This window comes from Cetorhinus maximus, chromosome 15 (genome assembly GCF_964194155.1).
Source record: "Cetorhinus maximus chromosome 15, sCetMax3.hap1.1, whole genome shotgun sequence".
NCBI classification, from domain to species: Eukaryota; Metazoa; Chordata; class Chondrichthyes; order Lamniformes; family Cetorhinidae; genus Cetorhinus; species Cetorhinus maximus.
Window position 1 is genome coordinate 76,133,237 of NC_135893.1, and position 25,358 is coordinate 76,158,594.

At 41.3% G+C, this 25,358-nt stretch overlaps 1 protein-coding gene across 3 annotated transcripts in view; it reads left to right on the plus strand.

The window, feature by feature from the left end:
• ttyh3a (tweety family member 3a) overlaps positions 1 to 25,358 on the plus strand; it is a 181,337-nt gene that overhangs the window by 138,259 nt on the left and 17,720 nt on the right. For 2 of the 3 annotated variants that reach the window (XM_078558682.1, XM_078558685.1), the window contains exons 9-13: positions 1,417 to 1,509; positions 5,030 to 5,122; positions 7,011 to 7,150; positions 22,507 to 22,686; positions 24,383 to 24,458. In XM_078558682.1, the coding sequence (XP_078414808.1) occupies positions 1,417 to 1,509; positions 5,030 to 5,122; positions 7,011 to 7,150; positions 22,507 to 22,686; positions 24,383 to 24,458 (582 nt within the window). Of the gene's footprint in view, positions 1 to 1,416; positions 1,510 to 5,029; positions 5,123 to 7,010; positions 7,151 to 22,506; positions 22,687 to 24,382; positions 24,459 to 24,934; positions 25,036 to 25,358 lie in introns of all 3 variants that reach the window. The other variant, XM_078558683.1, reaches the window with a different exon arrangement.

A 25,358-nucleotide genomic window follows, 5' to 3' on the forward strand; every position in this document is an offset into this window, starting at 1 on the left:
ATAATTGTTCTGTGCATGCATACTGACTAAATTATCACGGCCAGTCTGCAATTGTGGAGTGGCTGTTTCTAGAAGGACCAACTGCATTTCAAGACGAATGTAAAAACAGTGCAGTTAGACCCAGGCTAAATATAAAAGCAGCCTTAGTTTTAAGCTGTATTTATGCAACTGGATTGGATGTTAAAAATTTTTGCTTTTAGACTGAAACATAGATGAAAGCTTTGAAGGAAAGCAGCATTTATAAACTCTGGCTAAAGAGAATTAAGGGGATGCTCATGAGGTCAGGATTAGATGAGTGCAAATATCTCAGAGGGTTGTGGGGCTGGAGATTATGAGGATAGGGAGCGGCGAGGCCGTGGAGGGATTTGAAAGCAAGAATGAGAATTTTAAAACTGAGGTGTTGCTTGACCAGGGAGAAAATGTAGGTCAGTGAGCACAGAGATGAATGGGATTTTGCTGCCTGTGTTGCTACTTGCGTTGAGTTTTGGATAACCTCAAGTGGATAGAATCTGGGAGGCCCGCCAGGAGTGTGTTGGAATAGTCAAGTCTAGAGGCAACAAAGATATGAATGAGGATTTCGGTGAGGTGGTTCGGTGTCATGATAGTGTTATTAACCTGGAACACCATTCAGCGTGGTGTCATCAAAATTATTCTCACATTGCTCCTAAGGTCACACACATTGTGTAAAAGGTGGTCTCTAATCAGGCACAGCAATGGCAGAGGTGAAGCTGTAGCGTAAATGATGTGGCTTCTTACGATCAGTAGCCCGGGTTAGTGCCTCCAGTTAAAATTGCCAGGGACAACAATGAAAACCTCATTAACTCTAGCAACATTTGACATTGAGTCCTGATTTTGGTTTAGCCAGCCTAATCCTGGCCAGGATAGAACATTCTCAAAACCCAGTAAGCTGTTTAAGCTAGATAGCCAAGGGATGACTTGATGCATTGTCACAAGCTAAAAAGCATGTTAGGTTTGATGCTAGGAAGTGCTTTTTTTCCAGAGAGTTGTCTAGCTTTGGAAATGGCTGCTCTTACAGGGGATTTGCTGTAGAAAATCAAAAGACAGCCAGGCAAGTGCCTATGAAGGGCAGACATCTCACACTATAGAAAGCTGGTGAGTTAATGGGGATTAGTGTATCACTCACTAAGTTTACTTTATTGCCTTTGGAGCTCAGAGAGGAAATTCATTGAGTTTTCTTTTCTAAATGGCCTAAGCATTTTTTGTCTTTTCTTGAAGATTGACTACCGTGTATGTTTGGAATGAGATGGATGCTGTATGTGGGTTACACCATGTTGGATAGGACTGGTGTGATGAGCATTCCCTGACTTTTTGTGTATATTGTAAAAATGCAAATACTGAGGTGGGGGGATATCAATGATGCACCTTTTAATTCTTTTGCCTTTTTTTACCCTTCAGAAACTCTCTAGCAGTCATAAAGCCCTGGTGGAGATACAGGATCACATATCGGACCTCCTAAAATCAGCTGTACGCGAATTCCCATCCTCTCGTGTAAGTAATAGCATGAAAGAGATACATTTTCTTCCCGCTTGGATTTTCCACATAGTTTCCCCAGTTTCCAAAGAAGATTTGGGCAATTAGCAATGTGGCATAAGATTGAAATTGTAATTATCTGTGAAAACTGAGTAGTAATGAGGGAAATACTAACTTCTCAATTAGCCCTCACTTTCGTGAATTGAATGATGGCAAGGATTATTTCTGGTGTATGTTATCTTTTGAATAATTTGTCTCTTGTTTAAAGTTGCGTTTTGTACTTTATGCAGCTCTTAGATGCATAAACCATTACAGCTGCCTAATGGATTGACTGCGCCATTGTGCAGTACATGCTTTTTATTGAATCATAGAGGCATAGAACAATGTAGCACAGAAGGAGGCCATTTGGCCCATCATGCCTATGACAGCTCTTTGAAAGAGCTATCCAATTAGTTCCACTTGTCTGCTCTTTCCTATAGCTCAGCAAAGTTTTCCTTTTCAAATGTTTATACAATTCGTTTTTGAAAGTTGCTGTCAAATCTACTTCCATTATCCTTTCAGGCAGTATGTTCCAGATCATCATAACTCACTCATTTTTTCCCCCCTCAAATTGCCTCTGGTCCTTTTGCCAATTACTATTAATCTGTCCTCTTGCTATGAACCTCCTGCCACTGGAAAGAATGTCTCCTTTTTTACTCCATAAAAATCCTTGAAGATTTTGAACACCCCTATGAAATCTCCCAGTAAACTTTTCTGCTCTACGGAGACATATTTATATAGACAGCACTGTATATGTAACAATAGCAGTGTAAAGCCTGCCTGAAAAACCTAGTTTACCTGTATATTCTTCCCAATCTGAGTTGGTAATTGAATGGATGTTGCCATCTCTCTGGTGGTCTGTATTCTTAAACAATATGAACTCTGTAAATAAAGTTTAGTTTCTGTGAAATGCAGGAAAGCACAGTAGTAAGGATTGAGATCCTAATGTTGGTGATGATGGGTGTGTGCAATCAGCATATCGTGTTGAGCTTTTATTGGAATAAATATACGTAAGGTTGTGAAGGAGAATGTCTAAGGGAAGACTGAGTTTTAAAGGCACTGAAAGGTTTCCTGGACATTGATGATCAGGTCCTTTACTAAGTGGTTACTCTCTGTAATACCCACTCTTATCAGCTGATATAAAAAGATGGTTATAAACCTTGAAGGTGTGTTCATCTGTATACCCTAACCTAAAGTTTCTGTTCTGGAAAAAATTTCTGTCATCTGCAAACTTCAAAGAACTGTACCCCCTATACTCAAACCCCGGTTAATCTCTGCCCAAAGGGCGGTGGCCCAAGAAGTCACCCATAGGGACACCATTTTACAGTTCCCAGCAGTCTGTCCCCAGCGACTGTTAATCTAAGTACTTCACAATATTCTCTAAGGGAAAATCATGTAAACTGGAACCTCCTTAGTACCATGCTTTCTTGAACGGTGTGCTGACTCCTCTTGCCAGAACTGTTTCTTGCACTGAGTTGCATTGTGTGCAGCGTTGCTGTTGGTACTGAATATCATGGCCACAACATTTCACTACTGTTGTGCTGTAAGCCAGTGCCATTCTTTGCTAAGTGTATCTCTTTTGTCTGCTGGGCTTCAGTGAGAAGAACTTCCATAGCTTCTTTTATAAAGGGGAAACTCTCAACCTGCTTTGCTGACCTCAGAGGCTTACTTCACAGCAAATAAACTGTGGTTCTGCAGCAAAAGCCTTTTTGTTTTGTTGTCTTGTTAAGGCTGTGCACATTTCCACACTATTTGCACTTCAGTGGCAAGCTTCTAATAAATTGCCACATAACAAACATGTTTTCAAAATTGAAGCCCATGGGATTAAAGGAGCATTGGCAGCATGTAAATGAAATTGGCTTAGAGACATAAGGCAGAGAGCAGTAGTAATTGGTTGTTTCAGACTGCTGGGAACTATAAAATGGTGCCCCTATGCGTGACTATTTGGGCCACCACTCTTTTGGATATAGATTAACCTGGACTTGGGTATAGGGAGCACAGTTTTCTGAAGTTTGCAAATGATGCAAAGCTTGGAAAGATAGTAAGGAGGATTGTAGCAGACTTCAGAAGGGCATAGATTGATGGAATTTAATGCAGCCAAGTATGAAGTGATGCATTTTGAGAGTAGGAATGTGGCGAGGCAATATAAGCTAAATGGTTAATTTTAAGACAGGTGCAGGAACAGTCTTTGAAGGTGGTGAAAAAGTTGATAAAACTATCAAAATTTTTGAGATCCTTGGCTTTATAAATAGTAGCAAAGCAGATAAAAGCAAGGAAGTTATTCTAAATCTTCATAAATTGCTGATTTAGCCTCAGGTTGAGAATTTTCTCCAATTTCAGGCATCACACTTTAGGAAGAATGTCAAGACCTTAGTGAGGGTACAAAGGAAATTTGCTAGAATTTGACTAGGATTAAGGGACTTCAGCTGTGTGGAGAGACTGGAGAAGCTGGAATTTTTCTTTTGAGGCAAGAAAAAGTTAAGGGGAGATTTAATAGAGGTGTTCAAAATCATGAAGGCTTTAAATAAAAAAAGGAGAAACAGCTTCCACTGAGGGGGGGTGGGTCAGCAGCCAGAGGGTGAAGATTTAAGGTAATTGGCAAAAAATACCAGAGGGGAGCTAAGAATGTGTTTTGAGTGGTGAGTTGTTACAATCTTAAATGTGCTGTTCTAAAAGCTTGTGGAAACAGACTCAGCAGTAACTTATAATGGGAAATTAGATATAGCTGTGAAGAGGAAATGGGCAGGCAGTGGGAAAAGAGTGGTACTAATGGGATAGGTCTTTCAAAAGTTAGCACTGGCCTCCTGTTCTGTGCGATTCTATGAATTCATGATCATAACATCATAAACTCATCATGTTTAATAATTAGCCTGACCCCAGAAACCGCAGTATGTTCAGCTACTTCTCTGGTGGCTGCATTCGAGTTCCCCTAATTTTTATGAATTTTTTTCTAGAACAGAAACTTTAGGCTAGGGTATACATTTTGCCCATGTTAAATAATTTCCAAACCCAGATATTTTACATTTATTTTGATTTATATCGTGGTAAACGAAATAGGAAGTAGTTAGCAAGGTACACACTACATGATTTTTTTTTTGGATCCTGGTTGAGATTGACATTTATTGTTTGATTTATCTCATTCCATTATGTGCATTTAACTAACTACAGGGAATCAAGTTAGAAGGGAGCCAGAATGAATTAGCCATGTTGGTTTGACTAATTTTTACTCATGTATATTTCATTTAGCAATGGGAAAAATAGAAATATTGCAGAAATTAGATTTTGTAGTTGGAATTGCGTTGGATGCAGTGAAATCTGTAACTATGACCACATTGTGATTGATGCTGGTCCAGCAATATTGAGCTATCTATTCACATCGACCTCTCGCCAGTTTTAACGGCCTCCTCCTCATAAACTGAAACTCATGAGTGTTGTAAATGTACAATGTATTGTGATAATGTCCTATGAAATGATCACTGTTTGCTTGTATTGGTAATAGGAATATCTGGACCGGACCCAAGTAGTACTGAACTCAACAGAGACCACCCTGCAGCAGCTGACAGCTCTGGTTGATTGCCGTAGTCTTCACATGGTCAGTGTTCAAGTGGTGTGAAACTACAAAGAGAAACAATGTATTGGGTTCACAAAATATATAATTGCTATTTATGCCTTGTAAAGTCATAGTTAGTCATTTTTTCACTCCATATGTGATGTCTGTGTCAATTTTTGAGATTTGAAGGCAGTCTTGTAACAGGCTCCAGGCCCAGTTGATCTAATTATAGCTGTAGAGTAGTATAAAAATTAATGAACCCGCTGGCAAGCAACAAACCAATCCAGTGCAATATTTGTAATGCTGTTTGTTTTCATTGACAATACTGTTGGTCTTTCTCATGACATCTCAACTTCACAGTCATTATGTTTTAATGAAACATATAATAACTAAAATATGATGTGGAGCTTCTTTTAATGGTAGATGATAGACTACGGTGAACTTCTTAAATTGCACATTTGGTAGAATCCACAGTCGATGTAACTTATTTTAGACCAATGAAGACAAATGATTCACTGATTAACACATGGTCATGTGATTGCACGGATAGGTTTTGATCACCTGAGGGGGTTGGAAAAGTATTTTCTCTCATTGGCACTGGGTTTATCGCTTTTGCCTCTCTCAGCAAACTACATTTGGAGAGATGGACTGATAGGAAGTGTCTTGTCATGATCTACCAGCCAGCATGTGTGTAGAGCAGGATTGATAGGCCAGTTAGTTTTCTCCTGCTCATCATTTTCGTACATTCATACATGTGTGGAAATAACACCCATTACCTGCTGCATTCCACCCACTGCACTATTAGTGCTCACCTGCAAACTAAATATACCTCTTCAAACTGATAGCACAAGAACAAAAAGTAGTACAGGTGCACATTATCACCACAGACGCCTGCAGTTTCTTCTAGGCACTCACACAAAAAGTGAATTTTGGAAGAAAAGTGGTCCATTTTTGAAGCGTTTTTAAAGAATTGTACAAAATGGAAGTGCAGCGTGGAATTTACATGAACAAAATACTCTAATTATTTTTGGATAGTTGAAGTTTCCTTTAATACAAACAATTATACCTGAAATAAAATGAGAACTTCCCTGAAATTGTAGTTAACTACCATGCGTAGTTTTTGCGCAGGCAAAAAATCGACAAATTGAGACATTAGGGCAGGCGATCAAAAGTTTGGTCAAAGAGGTTTTAAGGAGTGTCTTAAAGGAAGAGAGAGAAGCTTCAAGTGGAAATTCCAGAACTTGGTGTCTGGATAGCTGGAGGTATAGCCATAAATGATGATGTGCTGAAAGTCAGGTATGCACAAGAGACTTGAAGGGATGTGGAGTTCCCGTGGGACTGTGAAGTTAAAGGACGTTACAAAGATTGGGAAAATTGACAGCTTTTTCAAGGCTTGGACATTTAGCAGTGATTTATAGTATTCCTTTCCAATTTTATCTACAATAGTTGAAACTCTTAACTGACTTTTGAGGAAGTGAGGAGAACATTAGAACCCAGACTTTGCCATTTTCTCTATCCTATCTGTCTCAACTCTGATGCTTGAAAATATTCCGCGGATAACTGGATATGCATTAATTGGTAAGGGTATAACTGAATTTGTACTGTATTTTTTTTTTAAACTGCTGTCGGTGTTTACCTTCTGGCTTTCTTGCTGCTTCTCCTGAGGGTGGTAATGCATTCTTTTAAGTATTTTTCTCAGAGCCTCGACACACTCCAGTATCTCATCCAAGTGGCTATTCATGCATGAGTGTTTGTGGAGGTCAGTTTAGTGTTTGGGAGAACCTAACAGACCTTGGTGGTCATGTCCTCTCCCTGTGATCACATGAATACTTGACAAGAGCGGGCACCAGACAGAAATCAAGTGTGGCAACTCTGGCTCATGATGTTCCTTCTGTATTTCCATGTCTTGTTTCTCCCTTATTTTCTGCAGGATTATGTGCAGGCTCTGACAGGACTGTGCTATGATGGCGTGGAAGGCCTAATTTATTTGGTTTTATTCTCCTTTGTAACTGCACTGATGTTAAGTTCGATTGTCTGCAGTGTTCCTCATACCTGGAAACAGAGCAAGAGGTACAGTGGTAACATTTTATATTTGAATTTTATAATACTTTTTTGTCATCTGAAGCAGCATGGATGCTGCTAACAAATAATTGTCCCAATCTTTTTAGGGCTTAGGGTAGAGGTAGGTTTAAAAAAAAACTGTGCCTGTGACGTAACCTATGGCACCTAAACAAAAATCAATTAAAAGTATAAATCTAAAATAAAGCTCCTTGTTATTTGAACAGAAAACAGTGTTTGCTTTGAATTTCCAGAATCATTGCATAATTAAATGTAATTCCTTGGGTTGCAACGAAGCATTGCAAAAAAATGGAAAGTGAATTACTTGTGTAAGAACTTGTGTTACTGTAGCTGTTGGGTGGCATACGGTTTCATGTGCAAATAGTAAGCCCCAAGCACATTTAACAGCATATTTCAAGCTTGAATAGAATTTCAATGACAATATTGTTTCTGGAAACAAAACATGTTTTAGATACAATGTTTAATCTCAATGTTTTTATGAAAGTCTAGGTAAACATTTTTGAAGAACAAGAAAGAATGCAGAGGGGGTGGGGGTCTTGAAATTGGGCTCTGTAGTGTTAGATTTTTGGGCACCATAACGCCTGTTAAACTATGAGGAGTGGTGTCCACAATAATGAGCATTTCCGGTGGAAAGTGCCCCGGATGCCACATTTGTAAGGGGTCCATGCATGCACACCTGGTGACTGCTGGCAGAGTGCAGAGCAGACAAATCTTGTCACCAATCAGCGTGTATCACTGATTTAATGTTGGCGCTGCCATTTTGGAGGTCTACCTGCCTATGCGTCTCCCAACCTGGCACAAATGAACACGTGTTTAATAGCATGATGGTTCCCCCCCCCTACCCAAGTATTGCAAGGAATTATGAAGGACCGATTAGTTGGTGCATTGGTGAGGTGAGAGTGACTGCCCTTGATATCAAAGCACATTTGACCGAGTGTGGCATCAATGCGCCCTAGCAAAACTGGAGTCAATGGGAATTGGGGGGGTTGGGGGGGAACTCTCTGCTGGTTGGAGTCATACCTAGCACAAAGGAAGATGGTTGTGGTTGTTGGAGGTCAATCATCTCGGTTCCAGGACATCACTGCAGGAGTTCCTCGGGGTAGTGTCTTAAGTCCAACCATCTCCAACTGCTTCAACAATCGCCTTCCTCCCATCATAAGGTCAGAAGTGGGGATGTTCGCTGATGATTGCACAAAGTTCAGCACCATTCGCGACACCTCAGATACTGAAGCAGCCCATGTCCAAATGCAGCAAGACCTGGTCAATATCCAGACTTAGGCTGACAAGTCACAAGTAACATTCGTGCTACACAAGTGCCAGGCAATGACCACCTCCAACTAAAGAGAATCTAACCATCACCCCTTGACATCCAGTGGCATTACCGTTGGTGAATCCCCCATTATCAACATCCTGGGGGTTATCATTGACCAGAAACTGAACTGGACTAGCCCTATAAATACTGTTGATACAAGAGCAGGTCAGGGGCTAGGAATCCTGTGGTGAGTAACTCACCTCCTGACTCCCCAAAGCCTGTCCACCATCTACAAGGCACAAGTCAGAAGTGTGATAGAATACTCTCCAATTGCCTGGATGAGTGCAGCTCCGACAACACTCAAGAAGCTTGACACAACACAGGACAAAGCAGCCCGCTTTATTGGCACCTTGTCCACAAACATTCACTTCCTCCACCACCGACACACAGTGACAGCAGTGTATACCATCTACAAGATGCACTGTAGCAACTCACCAAGCCTCCTTAGGCAGCACCTTCCAAACCCACATCTGCTACCATCTAGAAGGGCAGCAGACACATGAGAACACCACCACCTGGAAGTTCCCTTCCAAGCCACACACCATCCTGACTTGGAAATATATCGCCGTTCCTTCACTGTCTCTGGTCAAAATCCTGGAACTCCCTTCCTAACAGCACTGTGGGTGTACCTACACCACATGGACTGCAGCAGTTCAAGCAGGCAGCTCACCACTATCTTCTTAAGGGCAATTAGGAATGGGCAATAAATGCTGGCCTAGCCCACGATGCCCACATCCCATGAATGAATAAAAAAAAATTTCTTCTGTGGAGTTGTAATTCTGCGCATTTTGGGTGCCTTTTCACACTTGCCTTGTCTACAGGGAATGTTTCAGATGTTGCTGAAGTGCCTTTTTTGGTAACTTTGTGCAGAGACCAGTTGGTCTTAGATATGGATGCTCTAGTACGCCTTCCTTTTGGTGATGAACACAATTGGGATAATGAGCAGAGGCCAAGCAGACTAGAACAAGCTGCTAAAGAAGGAGGAGGGGGAGAAGGGGTCTCAGCAAGTGCGTTATCTGCAGAGGCTGTTTAGGGAACAATTCTCTTAGCTGAACTCCAGCGATAACCAATGTTTGAGGACGTCTGTGCTTCATTAAAGAGGAAGTGACTGAAGCCTGCCACCTGCTGTAGTCCACAATTGCAATCTCAGCAGGGCAAGAAACACAATCCTTTGACTATGTAGGGGACCGTGGCTATGAACTTTTATGTACCTGGCTCCTATCAAGCTGTTGTTGGAGATATAAACACCAACTCTCAGTTTGGAGTGTATTGCAACATAAGGGAGGCCACTAAAGCTTTCAATGCAAAAGGAGAGAACTTTATTTCATTCCCTCTTGTCAGACAAAGCAGGCAGGGTGACCATACTGGTTTGCAAAGTGTGCAGACTTTCCCATGGCATAACGTGTCATTGACTATGTTCAAATTGCTTCGCATGCACCTCATATGAATTCTGCCATGTACCTTAACCAAAAGGGATTCCACTCCCTCATTGTGTGCCTGGTGTGTGACCGCAGGCAGGGCATCATGAGAGTCAATGTATATATTCTGGCAGCAGTCATGATGCATTCATTCTGAGGCAGTTCTGTGTGCTAGCTGTATTTCAAACACAGTGGCTAACCAAAGGATGGCTTGCTGGGCAACAAGGGTTATCCTCTGATGACATGACTCATGACTCCAGTCTAGAACCCATGCACATGTGCACATTAGGCATATGACAAGAACCATGCTGCCACAAGGAACCTGACAGTGCAGACTATTAGCATCCTCAACAACACTTCTGGTGCCTGGACTGCACTGAAAAAACCCTGCAGTACTGAGGGGGTGTCAAGATTTAACGTTGTATGCTGCATGATGCACAACCTTAACATCGTGAGGGAACAGCACCATCTATCAGACAGAGGAGGTAGAAGAGGGAAGGAGGCTGCAATCTAGGCTATACATGAACAAGTCTTTTCTTGTTCCTCCTTCGAGGCAAAGATGACTTTGTTCTTCTAATGGGGTGATTGTTAGGGTTCCGGTGGGTGGGTGACTGCTGAGGCCATTCTGTGCCTGAAAGATTCTGCTGCATATAGGACCTGATACCATAAATGCTTGAGTTTTCGACGAGTTGCTGGCTTGGGATTTCTTACAAGGAGTGTTCTCTCTGCTTCTGATATGCACTTGCTTTGAAAGGAGGCTGCTCTGTTTTATATTTGGTTGCACCAAGTAGACGTCCTTTGGTCGCCATGAGAGTGCACCCCAGACTCTAGCTCCACATAGGAAAGTCACTTTGGTAAGGGAGTGTCGGGCTTTCTGGCTTGTTACGACCGGGATGGGAGGAGTGCACAAATTACCAAGCCCCGCTACTCTGCAAGCCGTACCATTAATTTAAATGTTTAATTTTATCACCAAAATGGCCAATTGTGTACCTGTGCCTCTAGTACCCAGAAGAAAACAGACTCTGACCAGGTTTCTTTCAAAAACTCAGAATGATTATTTTAAAACAAAACTACTTATAACGAGTTGCAAGTACTGGTTAACACACAATTGTAATCGGGAAATAAAACCATCTATCTCTTCCTAAAGAATTCCCCCAGCACATAAACAGACACACATAGCAGACAAACAAAGGACAAACAGATAGAGTCTGTCTGCAGAGATGGGCTTTGGAGGATTGGTGTTATAAAATAAAGGATAAAGTCCGCAGGGTCTTGACACTGTCAACCTGGAGTTCTCTCGTGTGAAGACGGGCCACTGGACCCGGTGGATGCCTGGAAGTTCTCACCAACTCTCCGCTTTGCGAATCCAAATGCAGACTAGTCACACTCAGATGAGGGTTCTCTGGCTGCAGGTTGATGGCCACACACAATTTTAGGCAAGGTAGTGTAAGGGAGCCAGTCAAGGTAGCCTTCTTTCCTCAACTTATTCCCCAACAAGACTGCCTTCCAAATAAGCAGGTTCACAACTTAAGTTTTTTTAACCTTTGCCGTGTGATTGCCTTATTCTCTACCAGCTTTTCATTAATTAAAGTGCTTTACAGTTCAACAAACAAACAACTCCTTCTCAAGTACCATATAGGTCAGGTGATTTCTTGGAAGAGGCCTGCTTGTTTACAGTTCCAAGGTGAACTTACAACCTTTTTTAAAAAAAACCCCCAGCTTAGCATCCACATGCCCAGATCGTGCTAAATCCTTTTATTTTGTAAAAAGAAAACTTAAATCTTGAGAGACATGAACAGGCTATATGACCAGTCCAACTCAGTTGTGACTGTCTCAATATGGTATAGATGCTTGGCATGCCCGTTCAGGTGAGCACCCCAGTGTCTGGTATTTTGGCTTGCCAAATGATACGAACACATGAACAAGGAGCAGGAGTAGGCCATTCAGCCCCTCGAGCCTGTTCTGCCATTTAATAAGATCATGGCCGATCTGATAGTAACCTGAAATCTGCATCCCACCTACCCCGATAACTTATCATCCCCTTGCTTACCAAGATTCTCTCCACCTCTGCCTTAAAAATATTCAAAGACTCTGCTTCCACCACGACCCTCTGAGTGAAAACATTTCGCCTCATCTCTGTTTTAAATGGGCAACCCCTTATTTTTAAACAGTGACCTCAGTTCTAGATTCTCCCACAAGAGGAAACATCCTCTTCACATCCACCCTGCCAAGACCCCTCAGGTTTCAATCAAGTCACCTCCTATTCTTCTAAACTCCAGCGGATACAAGCTTAGCCTGTCCAACCTTTCCTCATAAGACAACCCACGCATTCCAGGTATTAGTCTGGTAAACCTTTTCTGAACTGCTTCCAACGCATTTACATCCTTCCTTAAATAATGTGTCCAATACTGTACACGGTACTCCAGACATGGTCTCACTAGTGCCCTCTACAACCGAAGCATAACCTCCCTACTTTTGTAATCAATTCCCCTCACAATAAATAGTAACATTCTATTAGCTTTCCTAATTATTTGCTGTACCTGCAAACTAGCCTTTTGTGATTCATGCACTGGGATACCCAGACCCCACTGACCTCCGAGCTCTGCAATCTGTCACCATTTAGATAATATGCTCTTTTATTCTTCCTGCCAAAATGGACAATTTCACATTTTCCCACATACTCCATTTACCAGATCTTTGCCCACTCACTTAACCTATCTTCAGAAGCTTCCAAAGGCAGCTCAAGTGAAAGTGTTGCGTTTCTTGGCATGACATGAACAGGTAATTCATGAATGATCCTAGCATTTTCAAACTCATGTTCCCATTCGCGTTCATTATTTGCCTCACATTCCTCACCTTTCCAGTCACTGACCATCACATTGGCCAACACAAATCCAAATTTATAAATTAAATCAAGCCATAATGCATATAAAAATAACCTGCAAGTTGCTTTCTCAAGTGCTTACAGCATGGCTGGTGGAAAGCTGCTGAAATTCAGTAGAGAAGACTGCAGATGACTTTAGAGGGGAGACCTCGAGCAGCTCTGGATCCACAAGGCATGCTACAAACTGCACCATCTCCCAGACTGGCTGGCTGACTGGAAACTGCCAGGGCACTGGTAGAGTGGCAGGGGTTGGAGCAGAAAAGCTGTTATTCTGAAAGAGGAGAGTAGGTTCACATTCCATGGAACCACTGCTACTCTCATTCCAGCACTCTGTTGGAGAACAGATTTCTGGAGTGCTGTGATGCCCTTGAAGTCTCTATGCACTTTGGCACCTTGATCCATGATGGCAGCAGTCTGAACTTGCATGGCAGCACTCGAATGTTAGGTAGATGCTGATTGTACTTCAATGGAAATTAAGATATTGACCATCAGATGCTGCATCATGATTGTGAGGGTGTGGTATTGCATTATTATATGTTAGCAATGAGCGCTGATAGAAATTATTGTCTGGAGGGGCACCTGCATTCCACCTCCCCTCCCTCCGATGATACAGGGCACACCTTCCCTTTTCCACCTCTTCCACTAAGACTTCCAGTGTAGCTTCCAAAAACTTCTGTGCACGCTGTCCCCCGTAATCAGCCAGTCACTTCTTCTACAGTATGACATTCAGGATGACCTCAGCAGCCACAATGTACCACCCCTTTAAGCGGTGCAGGCTAGGTTTTAGTAGTACTAGGCACTAATGACATTGGCTTCACACATCAGCAAGGGGCCCAATGAACAGCAGAGGGAGCACTGGCTGAATGTAGAAATCATTGGTATAAGGCAGCATAGTTGGCATCCTGCCTTCAGTACGATCAATTGGCACAGGTTAATCACACATCCAGATCCTTGTGCTCGTTTTTGGGAGTTATCCAATTTATCCTATGACATTTTCAAGTCAGAAGGTGCGCAGTATACAAAATAGCATGTTAGTTGTTCCTTATGTCAAGGATGGCTGCGTCATATATTCACTGGTGACCTAAGAACCCTCAGGTCCTCTTGCACTGATTGCTGTGTAGGATCATCCTATTGGAGTCAGGAAAATATAGCAACCACTCTGCAGTTGAGGTTTTCTTACTTCATGCTTAAACCTAGAGGCGTTTATTTTTATTATAACATTAATGTTGAGGATGGTGCAACATTATGGACATTCCATTATTATGACCTCTTTATAATTAGTTGGAAGTTACATGACTTAAGGTTTTTCAAGGCATCTCTTAATCCTTTCTGCTCATTACAGGAGCACATTGGTAAGTTCTGCCTCCCAGTGCAATACTTGTTTCTGAAATAAAAGTAAAATACTGCAAGTGCTGGAAATATGAAATGAAACAGAAAATGCTGGAAGCACTCAGTGGACCAGGCAGCATCTATGGAAAGAGAAACAGAGTTCATGTTTCTGAAGCTCACTGTCTCACATGTAAACAAATGCTTTGTTAAATTTTGCTTCCATGCTGATTGTACACATCTTCTGCTGTGATTCTGCACTGCCATCTGATGCACTGTTATCAGTCCCTGGTGGTGGTTGTGGGATTTGTTAAAATCCTTCCTATGATGCCTTTACCTATACAGGAGAGCAGAAAAAATTAATGCATTTATTTATCTTTAGCTTGGTCTTCAAGGTAATGCCTACTGACTCCATATGTGTCCACTTAGATGTTCAGGTGGTAAGAGAATTAAAGGGTATCGGGGGTAGGCAGGATAGTGGCATTGAGCTCTCAATCCAGATCAGCCATGATCTTACTGAATGGCAGAGCATGCGAGGGGTTGCATGGCCTGTTCCTGCTCCTGTTTTGTATGCTCGTACTTTACTTTCTTGATGTATGGCCCATTATCACTACTCTATAGTTTTTACACCTTATTGTAATTTTCCTGTAAACTTGTTCCTCTATATCTTTCCCACTGATTTGGTGACCTGTAGAATACACCTCTGTTGTTTCTTAACTCTAACCAAATGGACTTTGTACTTGACCCATCTAGGACATCCGCTCTCTCTCTCTCTCCAGCACTTAATAATCTTCTCCTTAATCAACACTGCCACTCCTCTTTCTTTCCTTATTTTTTCTGAACAATTTGTGTCTAGAAATACTTAGCAGCCAGCCCTGCCCTTTCTTGAGCCAGATGAGTAGATAATTCGGCAGCATACTTCACACATTAGTGATCTGAGCCTTAACACTTTGCTTTATGTTAACTAAATGGAACTGTTATTGGAACTGTGTTATTTCAGGGTGATATAACCTGATAGCATTTTGAGCAAGAAAGTAAAAGTGTACTTGCTGTGCAAGCTATTGAATATTGATTCACCTTAATAGTCCGAAAGCCCATGTGTACAGTAACTTTTTGAGGACCAGCAGATGTGTCACGTTGTCAACTAAATTGAACAGAAAACATGCTGTGCACTCCCTGTGCGGGCGGGGGGGGTGGTGTTCCCTGAGTCGGGAGTGCGCTCTTTCACGCATGTGCGTGAAGGAACGCAGAAATCTCTCTGAGGCACAAAGGTGCCCCTCATGGAGATTATCTTTAAGTTTCACCAGTTCAATAAAATGTTGAAAAAATTGTTATGACATGTCCCCTCATGTGAAACTGTCACATGAGCTGGGACATGTACATTAACTTCAATAAAAGTTTTTGAGAAAATTTAAAATCGTTCATGAAAACTTCATCTCGCCCGTGGATGAGGTTCCATGAAAAATGCGAAGGCCAAAAGCCTGCCCGAGGGGCAGCTCCTTTAATTATTTTAATTGGTAGTTAAATGGCCTTAATAGGCCTTTGACAGATTGGCGGGTCGGCTGCGCACCCGCTGAACTGAAAATCTAAATGATGCGCAGTGACGTCGGGATACACGCCCCACATTACCCCACGTCATTTTACGCCTCGATGAGCATGCCCCCACTTGCTGAGCCAAAGATTCTCCCCCATGCTTTTTTTACTCATCAATAGTTAAACTATTGTGATAAACAGACTAATGATTCATGGAAGTAAGGAACTGGTTTGCAGCAGTCTGATGTAATGCAGTGGTGTTCCATACAAACATACGAATTAGGAGCAGTTGTAGACCATTCGGCCCCTCAAGCCTGCTCCGCCATTCAATAAGATCATGGCTGATCTAAATGTAATCTCAACCCCGCATTCCTGCCTACCCCTGATAACCTTTCACCCTGCTGTTAATGGGTAATCTAACTAGCTCTGCCTTAAAAATATTCGAAGATTCTGCTTCCACCACCTTTTGAGGAAGAGAATTCCAAAGACTCTCTACCCTCTGAGAGAAAAAAATTCTCCTCATCGCTGCCTTAAATGAGTGATCCTTTATTTTTAATCTGTGACTCCTGGTTCTGGATTCTCCCACAAGAGGAAACTTCCTCCTCATAGCCACCCAGTCAAGACCATAAAGGTCATAAAGGTAAATTCCAGTGGATACAAGCCTAACCTGTCTAGCTTTTCCTCATAAGACAACCCACCCACTCCTGGTAGTAGTCTAGTAAGCCTTCTCTGAACTGCTTCTAACGCATTTACATCTTTCTTTAAATAAGGAGACCAGTACTGTACACAATATTCCAGATGTGGCCTCACCAAAGACCTGCATGACTGAAGCATAACCTCCCTATTTTTGTAATCAATTCCCCTCCTAATAAATGATAACATTCTATTAGCTTTCCTAATTACCTGCTGTACCTACATGCTAACCTTTTGTGATTCATTCACTAGGACACCCAGATCCCTCTGAATCTCAGAGCTCCTCAATCTCTCACCATTTAGATAATAAGCTTCTTTTTTATTCTTCCTGCCAAAATGAACGATTTCACATTTGCTCACATTATACACCATTTGCCAGACCTTTGCCCACTCACTTAACCTATCTATGTCACTTTGTAGCCTCCTTACATTCTCTTCACAATTTACTTTCCTACCTATCTTTGTGTTGTCAGCAAATTTAGCAACCATTCCTTCCTATATAAATTGTAAAAAGTTGAGGCCCCAGCACTGATCCCTGTGGCACACTACTTGCCACATCCTGCCAGCCAGAAGAAGACTCATTTATGACAACTCTCTGCTTCCTGTTAGCTAGCCAATCTTCTATCCGTGTCAATGTGTTACCCCTACACTATGAGCTTTTATTTTCTGCAATAACCTTTGATGTGGCACTTTATCAAATGCCTTCTGGAAATCTAAGTACAATATATCCACTGGTTCCCCTTTATCCACAGCACGTGTAGCTCCTTCAAAGAACTCCAATAAATTGGTTAAACATGATTTCCCTTTTACAAAACTCTGTCTGATTGCCTTGAATTTTTCTAAGTGCCCTGCTATAACAATAATAAAAGCTTCTAACATTTTTCCTATGACAGATTTTAGGTTAACTGGTTTCTGTCTCCCTCCCTTTTTGAATAAGGAGTTATATTTTTTATTTCCCAATGTAATGGAACCTTGCCCGAATCTAGGGAATTTTGGAAAATTAAAACCAGTACATCAATTATTTCATTAGCCGCTTCTTTCAAGATCTTAGGGTGAAGTCCATCTGGACCTGGGGATTTGTCAGCCTGCAGCCCCAACAATTTTCTCATTACTACTTCACTGGTGATTGTAATTTTCCCGAGTTCCTCCCTCCCATTTCCTGATTTACAGCTATTACAGTTATTTGCGTCCTTTATAGTGAAGACCGAAGCAAAATATCTGTTTAATTCATCCGCCATCTCCCTACTTTCCATTATCAATTCCCCTGCCACACTCTCTATAGGACCAACGCTCACTTTGTTAACTCTTTTCTTATTTAAATATCTATTAAAACTCTTACTGTCTGTCTTTGTATTACTAGCTAGTTTTCTCTCATACTATAATTTTTTCCCTCCTTATTAATCTTTTTGTCATTCTTTGCTGTTCTTTATATTCTTTCCAATCTTCTGACCTGCCACCCATCTTTGATTAATTATATGCTTTTTCGTTAAGTTTGATACTGCCTTTAACTTTTTTAGTTAACCACGGATGGTGGGCCCTCCCCTTCTGATTTTTCTTTCTCATTGGAATGCATATATCATGTGTATTCTGAAATATCCCTTTAAATGTCTGCCACTGAACTTATATTGACATATCCCTTAACCTCATTCGCCAGTTTACTTTAGCTAGCTCTGCTTTTATGCTCTCATAATTGCCCTTATTTAAGTTTAAAATACTAGTTTTGGACACTCTCGTTTCTCCCTCAAAATGAATGTAAAGTTCAATCATATATTCTCCCTCAAAATGAATGTAAAATTCAATGATTGCTGCTACCTCGGGCTGCCTTCAATGGGAGGTTATCAATTAATCTTATCTCGTTGCTCAATACCAGGTGTAGTATAGCCTGCTCTCTGGTTGGCTCCAGAACGTGCTGTTCTAAGAAACTATCCTGAAAACATTCTATGAACTCCTCATCTATGTTATCTTTGCCCATCTGATTTGTGCTGTCTATATGTAGATTAATATTCCCCATGATTATTGCTGTACCTTTCTAGCTAGCTCTCATTATCTCTCCTTTTATACTCTCTCCTACTGCGTAGTTACAATTAGGGGGCCTGTACACCACTCCAACAAGTGACTTCTTGCCTTTATCATTCCTCATCACAACCCAAACCGCTTCTGCATCCTGGTTTCCTGAACTTAGGTCATCCATCTCTAATGTACTAATATCATTGTTAATTAACAGAGCCACCCTTCCACCTTTTCCTAACTTCCTGTCTTTTCTAAACGTCACATACCCTTCAATATTCAGGTCCTAATCTATGTCATCCTGTAGCCATGTCTCTGTAATGGCTATCAGATCATACTTATTTATTTCTATTTGCGCTATCAGTTCATTTTCTTTGTGTCGAATGCTGCATGTGTTTAGATACAGAGCCTTTCGTTTTGTCTTTTTATTATTTTTGTAGCGTCTAGCTTTATCTGCTGATTACTCTTAGATTTGTACTCTCTGTCCCTACCTGTCATAATCTGTTTATCATTTCCCATATTAATACCTGTCTCTCTTGCCTTGCTCTACTCTTTGGTTTACCACATCTTCCCAAATTTGATCCCTTGCCCCCATTATTCAGTTTAAAACCCTCTCTACTTCCCTAGTTAGGCAGCTCGCGAGGACACCAGTCCCAGCACGGTTCAGGTGTACACCGTCACAATGGTACAGATCCCACTTTCCCCAATACTGATGCCAGTGCCTCACAAACCGGAACCCACTTCTCCCACGCCAGCCTTTGAACCACGCATTCATTTCTCTAATCTAATTTGCCCTATGCCAATTTGCATGTGGCTCAGGTAATAATCCAGAAATTATTATCTTTGAGGTTCTGCTTCTTAATTTGGTGTCTAGCTCATCATACTGACTATGCAGAGCCTCCTTCCTCATCCTGCCTATGTCGTTGGTACCTAAATGGACCACGACCACTGGATCCTCCCCCTCCCACTGCAAGTTCCTCTCCAGCCCTGAGCAGATATCCCAAACCCTGACACCGGGCAGGCAACAAAGCCGTCTGGACTCTCGCCCTTTGCTCCAGAGAACAGTGTCAATCCCCCTCACTATACTGTCCCCTACTACCACTACATTCCTTTTTGCTCACCGCAATTGGATGTATCACGTTGCCATGGTCAGTTTGCTCATCCGCCCTACAGCCCCCACTCATCCAAACAAGCTGAGAGAACCTCAAACCTGTTTGACAATTGCAGAGACACTCACTCCTGCATTCCTGCCCTCTGGGTCCCCTTACCTACCTCTCTCGCAGTCACACCCTCCTGTCCATGGCCACTGTCCAAATCAGAAGACCCCATCCTAAGTGGTGTGACTGCCTCTTGGTATAAAGCATCCAGGTAACTTTCCCCCTCCGCTGATGTGTTGCAGAGTCTGCAGCTCACCCTCCAACTCAATTACTCTGAGCTGAAGTTCCTCGAGTCGCAAATACTTACTGCAGATGTGTTTGCACTGGATCACTATGTTATCCAGGAGTACCCACATGCTGCAGCCTTGACACTGTACCTGTCCTGCCATCCTTAATGTATTTTAAATAAATAACTATTTAATTATATTAATCACTAATTTATGTTGCTTTCTTGTACATTTTATTAACTTTACCACCAAATTATATACTATTTTAAACCTTAGGGATAGAATAGAATTTACTAACTTAGCAGATACTCACCAAATAGCTAACTCCTCTCCCTGTAGTAGAGCAAGAACCAATTTCTATGGTGTATGAAAGATAGAAAGAGGAAACGAACAACATCTTCTCCCCCTTTGCCAAACGCCCCTCACCACACTCCCAAGTCTTCACTCAGATAGCCGGCTGCGCTCCGTTCCAAATTACATCCTGTGGACCATATGCAGACCATAAATCTGGCAATACAGTTCTTTTGGCATTCATATTCTTGTTTGTTGGTTTCTTTTGTGTAAAATTTGTAGGCCCATAGATTTGCACAAACTGTTCTTAGTATAGTTGTCCAATAAATACCAAATTTTTCCTAAATTGGAAAATTAATGGGAACATTCAATCATTATTTTGTGGTCTGCAAGACTGCATAACAACCATCTAATCAGCTCACCAAGACATAAAGCTTTCACACTGTTGCAAGAACGTGCAGTGTGGGATTTGGTACAAGCATCAGCAGTGCTGTTGTGTCCTCTAGTGGCGAATCCTTCAGTTCTTACCAGTGCAATCTATACAGGGTATTTGTCAGTTTGGCTTCTTTGGGAATTAATTTTACATAATACTTAACTGCACAAAACGTAGTCACTAATTTTAATAATTGGAATTAATTTTGCATTAATTTCAAATTTTGCCCTGTGTTTAAGAACAGTGCTAGATTACATTATGAAAATGTTAATCTAATTATTTTATCCCATTTGTAGTACAGGGTACTTCTGCTTTGAGCATCCTTAGTTTTGGAGGATAAGCGGTCACACTCTGGAAACTTTCAGCATTGGTACTGTTTCTGTTCTGCATTTGGGACCCTAAGAATTTTGTGAAACCTGAAGGCAATATTTTGCAGTATTCCCAACCAAATTCTGAGGCCTTAGAATGTGAACTCTTCGACAATTCGGGAGCTCGAGGTCTGAAATGAAAGCAGATGTTGAAATTGTTCATCTTCCAGTCACAGAAAAAGCAAACCAATAACCTTGATGCAGACATACAACACCCGCCCCCCCCCCCCCCCCCCCCCCAACCCCCAAACAACTTATATAGTGCCTTTTAAGGTAATAAAGTGTCCTAAGGCATTTCAGAAGGGTGTTATCAAACTAATTGTGACACCAAGGAACATCAGGAGCTCTATAAGCAAGATGACCAATAGTTTGGTCAAAGAGGAAGGTTTTAAGAAGAGGTTTAGTGGGCCAGAGATGGAGTTGGTAGCTAGGGAATGGAGTTTGTGGCCAGGACTGAAGACAACTGACAACAGCCTTCTCAATATTTAGTTGGAAGAAATTTCTCCTGATCTAGTATTGGACATTGGTCAAGCACTCTGACAATTAAGAGACAGTGGAGGGGATCAGAGAGGCAGTGGTGAGATCGAGCTTGGTCAATGTACATATGGCCATCACTGCCAGTATAATGTTACATTTTTCAATTATAGAATGATACAGAAGGAGGCCATTCTGCCCACATCGCATGTGCTGGCCCTTGGAAAGAGCTCTCCAATTAGTCCCATTCACTTCTTTCCCTGCCTGACTTTTCATAATTCAGCAATTTTGTTTTCCTTTTCAAGTAATTCTCTAGTTTCCTTTTGAAAACTCTTTACACCACCCATTCAGGAAGTGCACTTTGCAGATCATCCTAACTTACTAATTAAATAGAAGTCTCATCTCACCTTTGGCTCTTTTGCCAATCACCTTAGATCTGTGTTCTCTGGTTACTGACCCTTCTGCCACTGGAAACAATTTCTCCTTATTATCAAAAACCCTTCAGGATTTTGAACATGTCTATCCTCTATCCTCTGCTCTGACAATAGCGCCAGCTTCTGTAGTGTTTCCACGTAACTAAAATGCTTGTCTCTGGTAACATTCTATTAAATCTCCTCTGCAGCCTCTCTAAGGCCTTGATATTTTTCCTAAAGTGCAGTGGAATTGGCCACTGTGCTCCAGCTGGGGCCTAACCAATGTTTTATAAAGGTTTAGCACACTTTCCTTGCTTTTCGTACTCTGTCTCTATTTATAAAGCCAAGGATCTCGAATGCCTTTTTAACAGCCTCTCAACTTGTCCGGCCGCCTTCTAAAAACTTGTCTATGTACTCCTCCACCACTGGTAAAATATCAGCAGGGGAGGCTGGTGGGCGACGGGCATGCAACTGATTGGAGTAGCCAGTTGTGTAAACTCAGGAGAATGCTAACATAAACATGTTATGTACACCATAGCAACAAAATCTGCACAGAGCTCTTTTAAAGCACAGATTCACTAATGCGATTTTTATCAAAACCTCAGCATTTACAGCTAAAAACTGTTAAAATGTTTTAAACATACAAAATACATTAAATTTAATGTTTTTTAACCTGCAGCATGCTGTTGTGCAAAATTTAGTCCAGAATGAATACGCTGAATCTAGGAAATTTGAATGCATCATGTATTAGTTTAAATAAGAGTGCCATGTCTGACGTTGATATTGTCTGGTTTTCCCGTTTTTGAAACAGTCATGTTGATGATGATGGAGATGAGGATATTGTGAGCCCACAAGGAAACCGCCAACAGCATGACAATCTGTACAGAGTTCATATGCCCAGTCTGTACAGCTGTGGGAGCAGTTTTGGCAGCGAGACCAGTATCCCTGCCGCAGCACATACTGTCAGCAATGCTCCTGTCACGGAATACATGTAAGTGACTGAATGACCTTCTGTTCTTTCAGTTCCTGCTTTACAGTTTGCACTTTCCCCCCCTTCTGTTTAAAATTAAAGTAATATTTCACAACTGGAAATCCAGAAGCCTTTTAAAACCTTATGTGAGAAATGTTAAAGTGCACATTTATTTTATTATTAGTTATTTTATTATTATAATGTCAAATTATAATCTTTGTGGACAAGTTGAGGTGGGAAACCAATTTACCCATCTAAGTGGCATTTTTATTTACTGTTATGATCTGCCAATTTATTGAAGGAAGTGATGACTTTACCAGTTGACACCATGATGATTCCCAATCATCCCCGCCTAATTCTTTTTTCCTAGTTTGAAACACAATGGGCAACATTTTTAGCTCGGCGGGCGTGCGAGCGCCCGACCCGCTCGAGCATGAAATGATGGGTGGCCAACGTCAACGCGCAGTCGCGCGATAGTTTGGCCAGCGGGCGCGCGCTGGTGTCAGCAGCGCATCCGCCGACAATTAAAAGGCCTGTTAAGGCCAATAAAGAATCAATTAACTTAAATTTTTTGCTGCCTGTCCAACCGAGCGGCCTTTGCATTTTTTTGGAAACCTCATCCACGGGCGGGATGAGGTTCCCAAAAGCAAATAAAAATAAAATAAAAGCGTCAAAAGTTAATTAATAACATGTCCCCTCATGTGACCCTGTTGCATTTTCCAAATCTTTATTTTCTTTTTTAAAAATGCATCATCTCCCTGAGGCAGCTCTGTGTCTCAGGGAGATTTTCAAACGCGCGCGCACACACACACACACACGCGCGCACGCACACACACACACACACACACACACACAGAGCGCTGCCATTCACGTTTCATGCTGGGTGGGCCTTAATTTGCCTGCCAGCGTGAAATGGCAGTCCAGCCCCGCTCGCGGGCGGCAGTTGTCTTCCCGACCGAGCCTGCCTGACATGGGCTAAAAGATTCTGCCCAATGATATCCATTTTTGAAACAGTATTTATAAAAGCAGAAAAATCAAAGACGTTTTTTCCTTGGCACTTAGAGAATGTAAAATTTGGTCCTCAAGGAGCCTTCAAGTTTACCTCAATCTGCTTGGGTTCTAGGCCAAAAGAAAAATCTCAAGTTTTCCTGCAGCCTCTTAAATTAAACCTCACGATATGAATTTTCAGTCCCTGTGCCTCTTTTATTAGAAATTGTTACGTAAAAGTCATTGGCTTTGAGAATTCAAAGTTAAAAATGCTAACTTTATTTTGTTTTAACTCTGATGTGGAATGCCTTATTTAAAGGGTGGGGGAGCACTTTTTAACGTGTACATAATGTAGCTTCAGAGTGCCCCCAGATTAGTTTGAAGTTGCGCCCTCCTGTTTTCTCTCTGCAATTAATGCGATTGGAGTGGTTTAGGCCGGAGAGAGACTATACTCTAAAGGCTTCCAAGCCCGCAACAGAAGTAGGTGTTTTCCAAAAGAAGTACGTTTTAGGAGGGTTTATTATTTTCTCATATAAAGAAAAAAAAGTGCTGTGTATTAAATTGTTCTCCTCAACCTCACTTTCCTTTTTATGTAATGTAAAATCATGCAAATAATTTAAGATGTTGCCATTTTATTAACTAAAATTCCATTGAGATCAATTTTTTTTAAGTCAAGTACAGTTATTAAACCAGAATTTAACTGTTTTATTTTTCCTCTGTAATTAAACAGGAGCCAGAACACAACCTATCAGAATCCCCGCTGTGAGAACACACCTCTGATTGGCAGAGAGTCCCCTCCTCCTTCTGTAAGTTGATAGATTTATTTAGTTTCACACTGAAAATTAATTTAAGTCCAATGTAAAACTAGTCCAAAGCTTTAGAAAACCATAATTTGCTATGCCAATAGACTTGATCAAAGAAAATATATATTTTTGAAATGGAATGCTGGTCACCCTAGAATTTTTAAATAACACTAATGCAATCACTTTTTGTTTGTGTAGTATCCTGGTGCTGGAAAATGAATGCATACCTCACAGATTTTTGAAGAGTATGGTGCAATAGAGCTCATGGTATCATCTAATGAAGGGTTTTCATGTTGCACAAATTTCCTATGTTAGAACAAGGACAAAAATGAGGCACCATTCGTCAAAAATTTGTCCCATAGTTTTTAGACATGGTAGGATAAAACAAAAATTGACTACACTAGCCCCTTGCTATAACATTGTCTGGTATTCCACAACCTCTCAGATAACACATATTCCTTATGGCTCCCTTTCTATAGGGGAACCATATAAAAGACTATCTACAACACACTCGTCAGTATAGCGAGCTTTTTGTGTGACTGCAAAAGACAGCTTTATAGAGAGGGTCTAGTGTGTACTGGTAAGTGGTGTTTTATCTTGCCCAGTTTAATTCAGATTTGTTTTTTGTTGTCTATTAATGGTATGCATATAACTTTCAATTTAATCCTTTGAGTACAGTGTAGTATTTTGCACCGTTCAAGTGGTTAAAATTCCAGCTAAATGTCCAAATTAAAATGAATTTATGTTTTTTGATAGGATTTTAATTATTGACCCTATTGTAGCATGTAGCATTGGAAGATTATTGATCGGTATATTTTAAAGGTGCAGAATAGATAAAGGTCTTAAAGGATTGAAATGTCTAAAGAAATAGTGTGAGAAATACTGCCCAGATGATGGCAATCA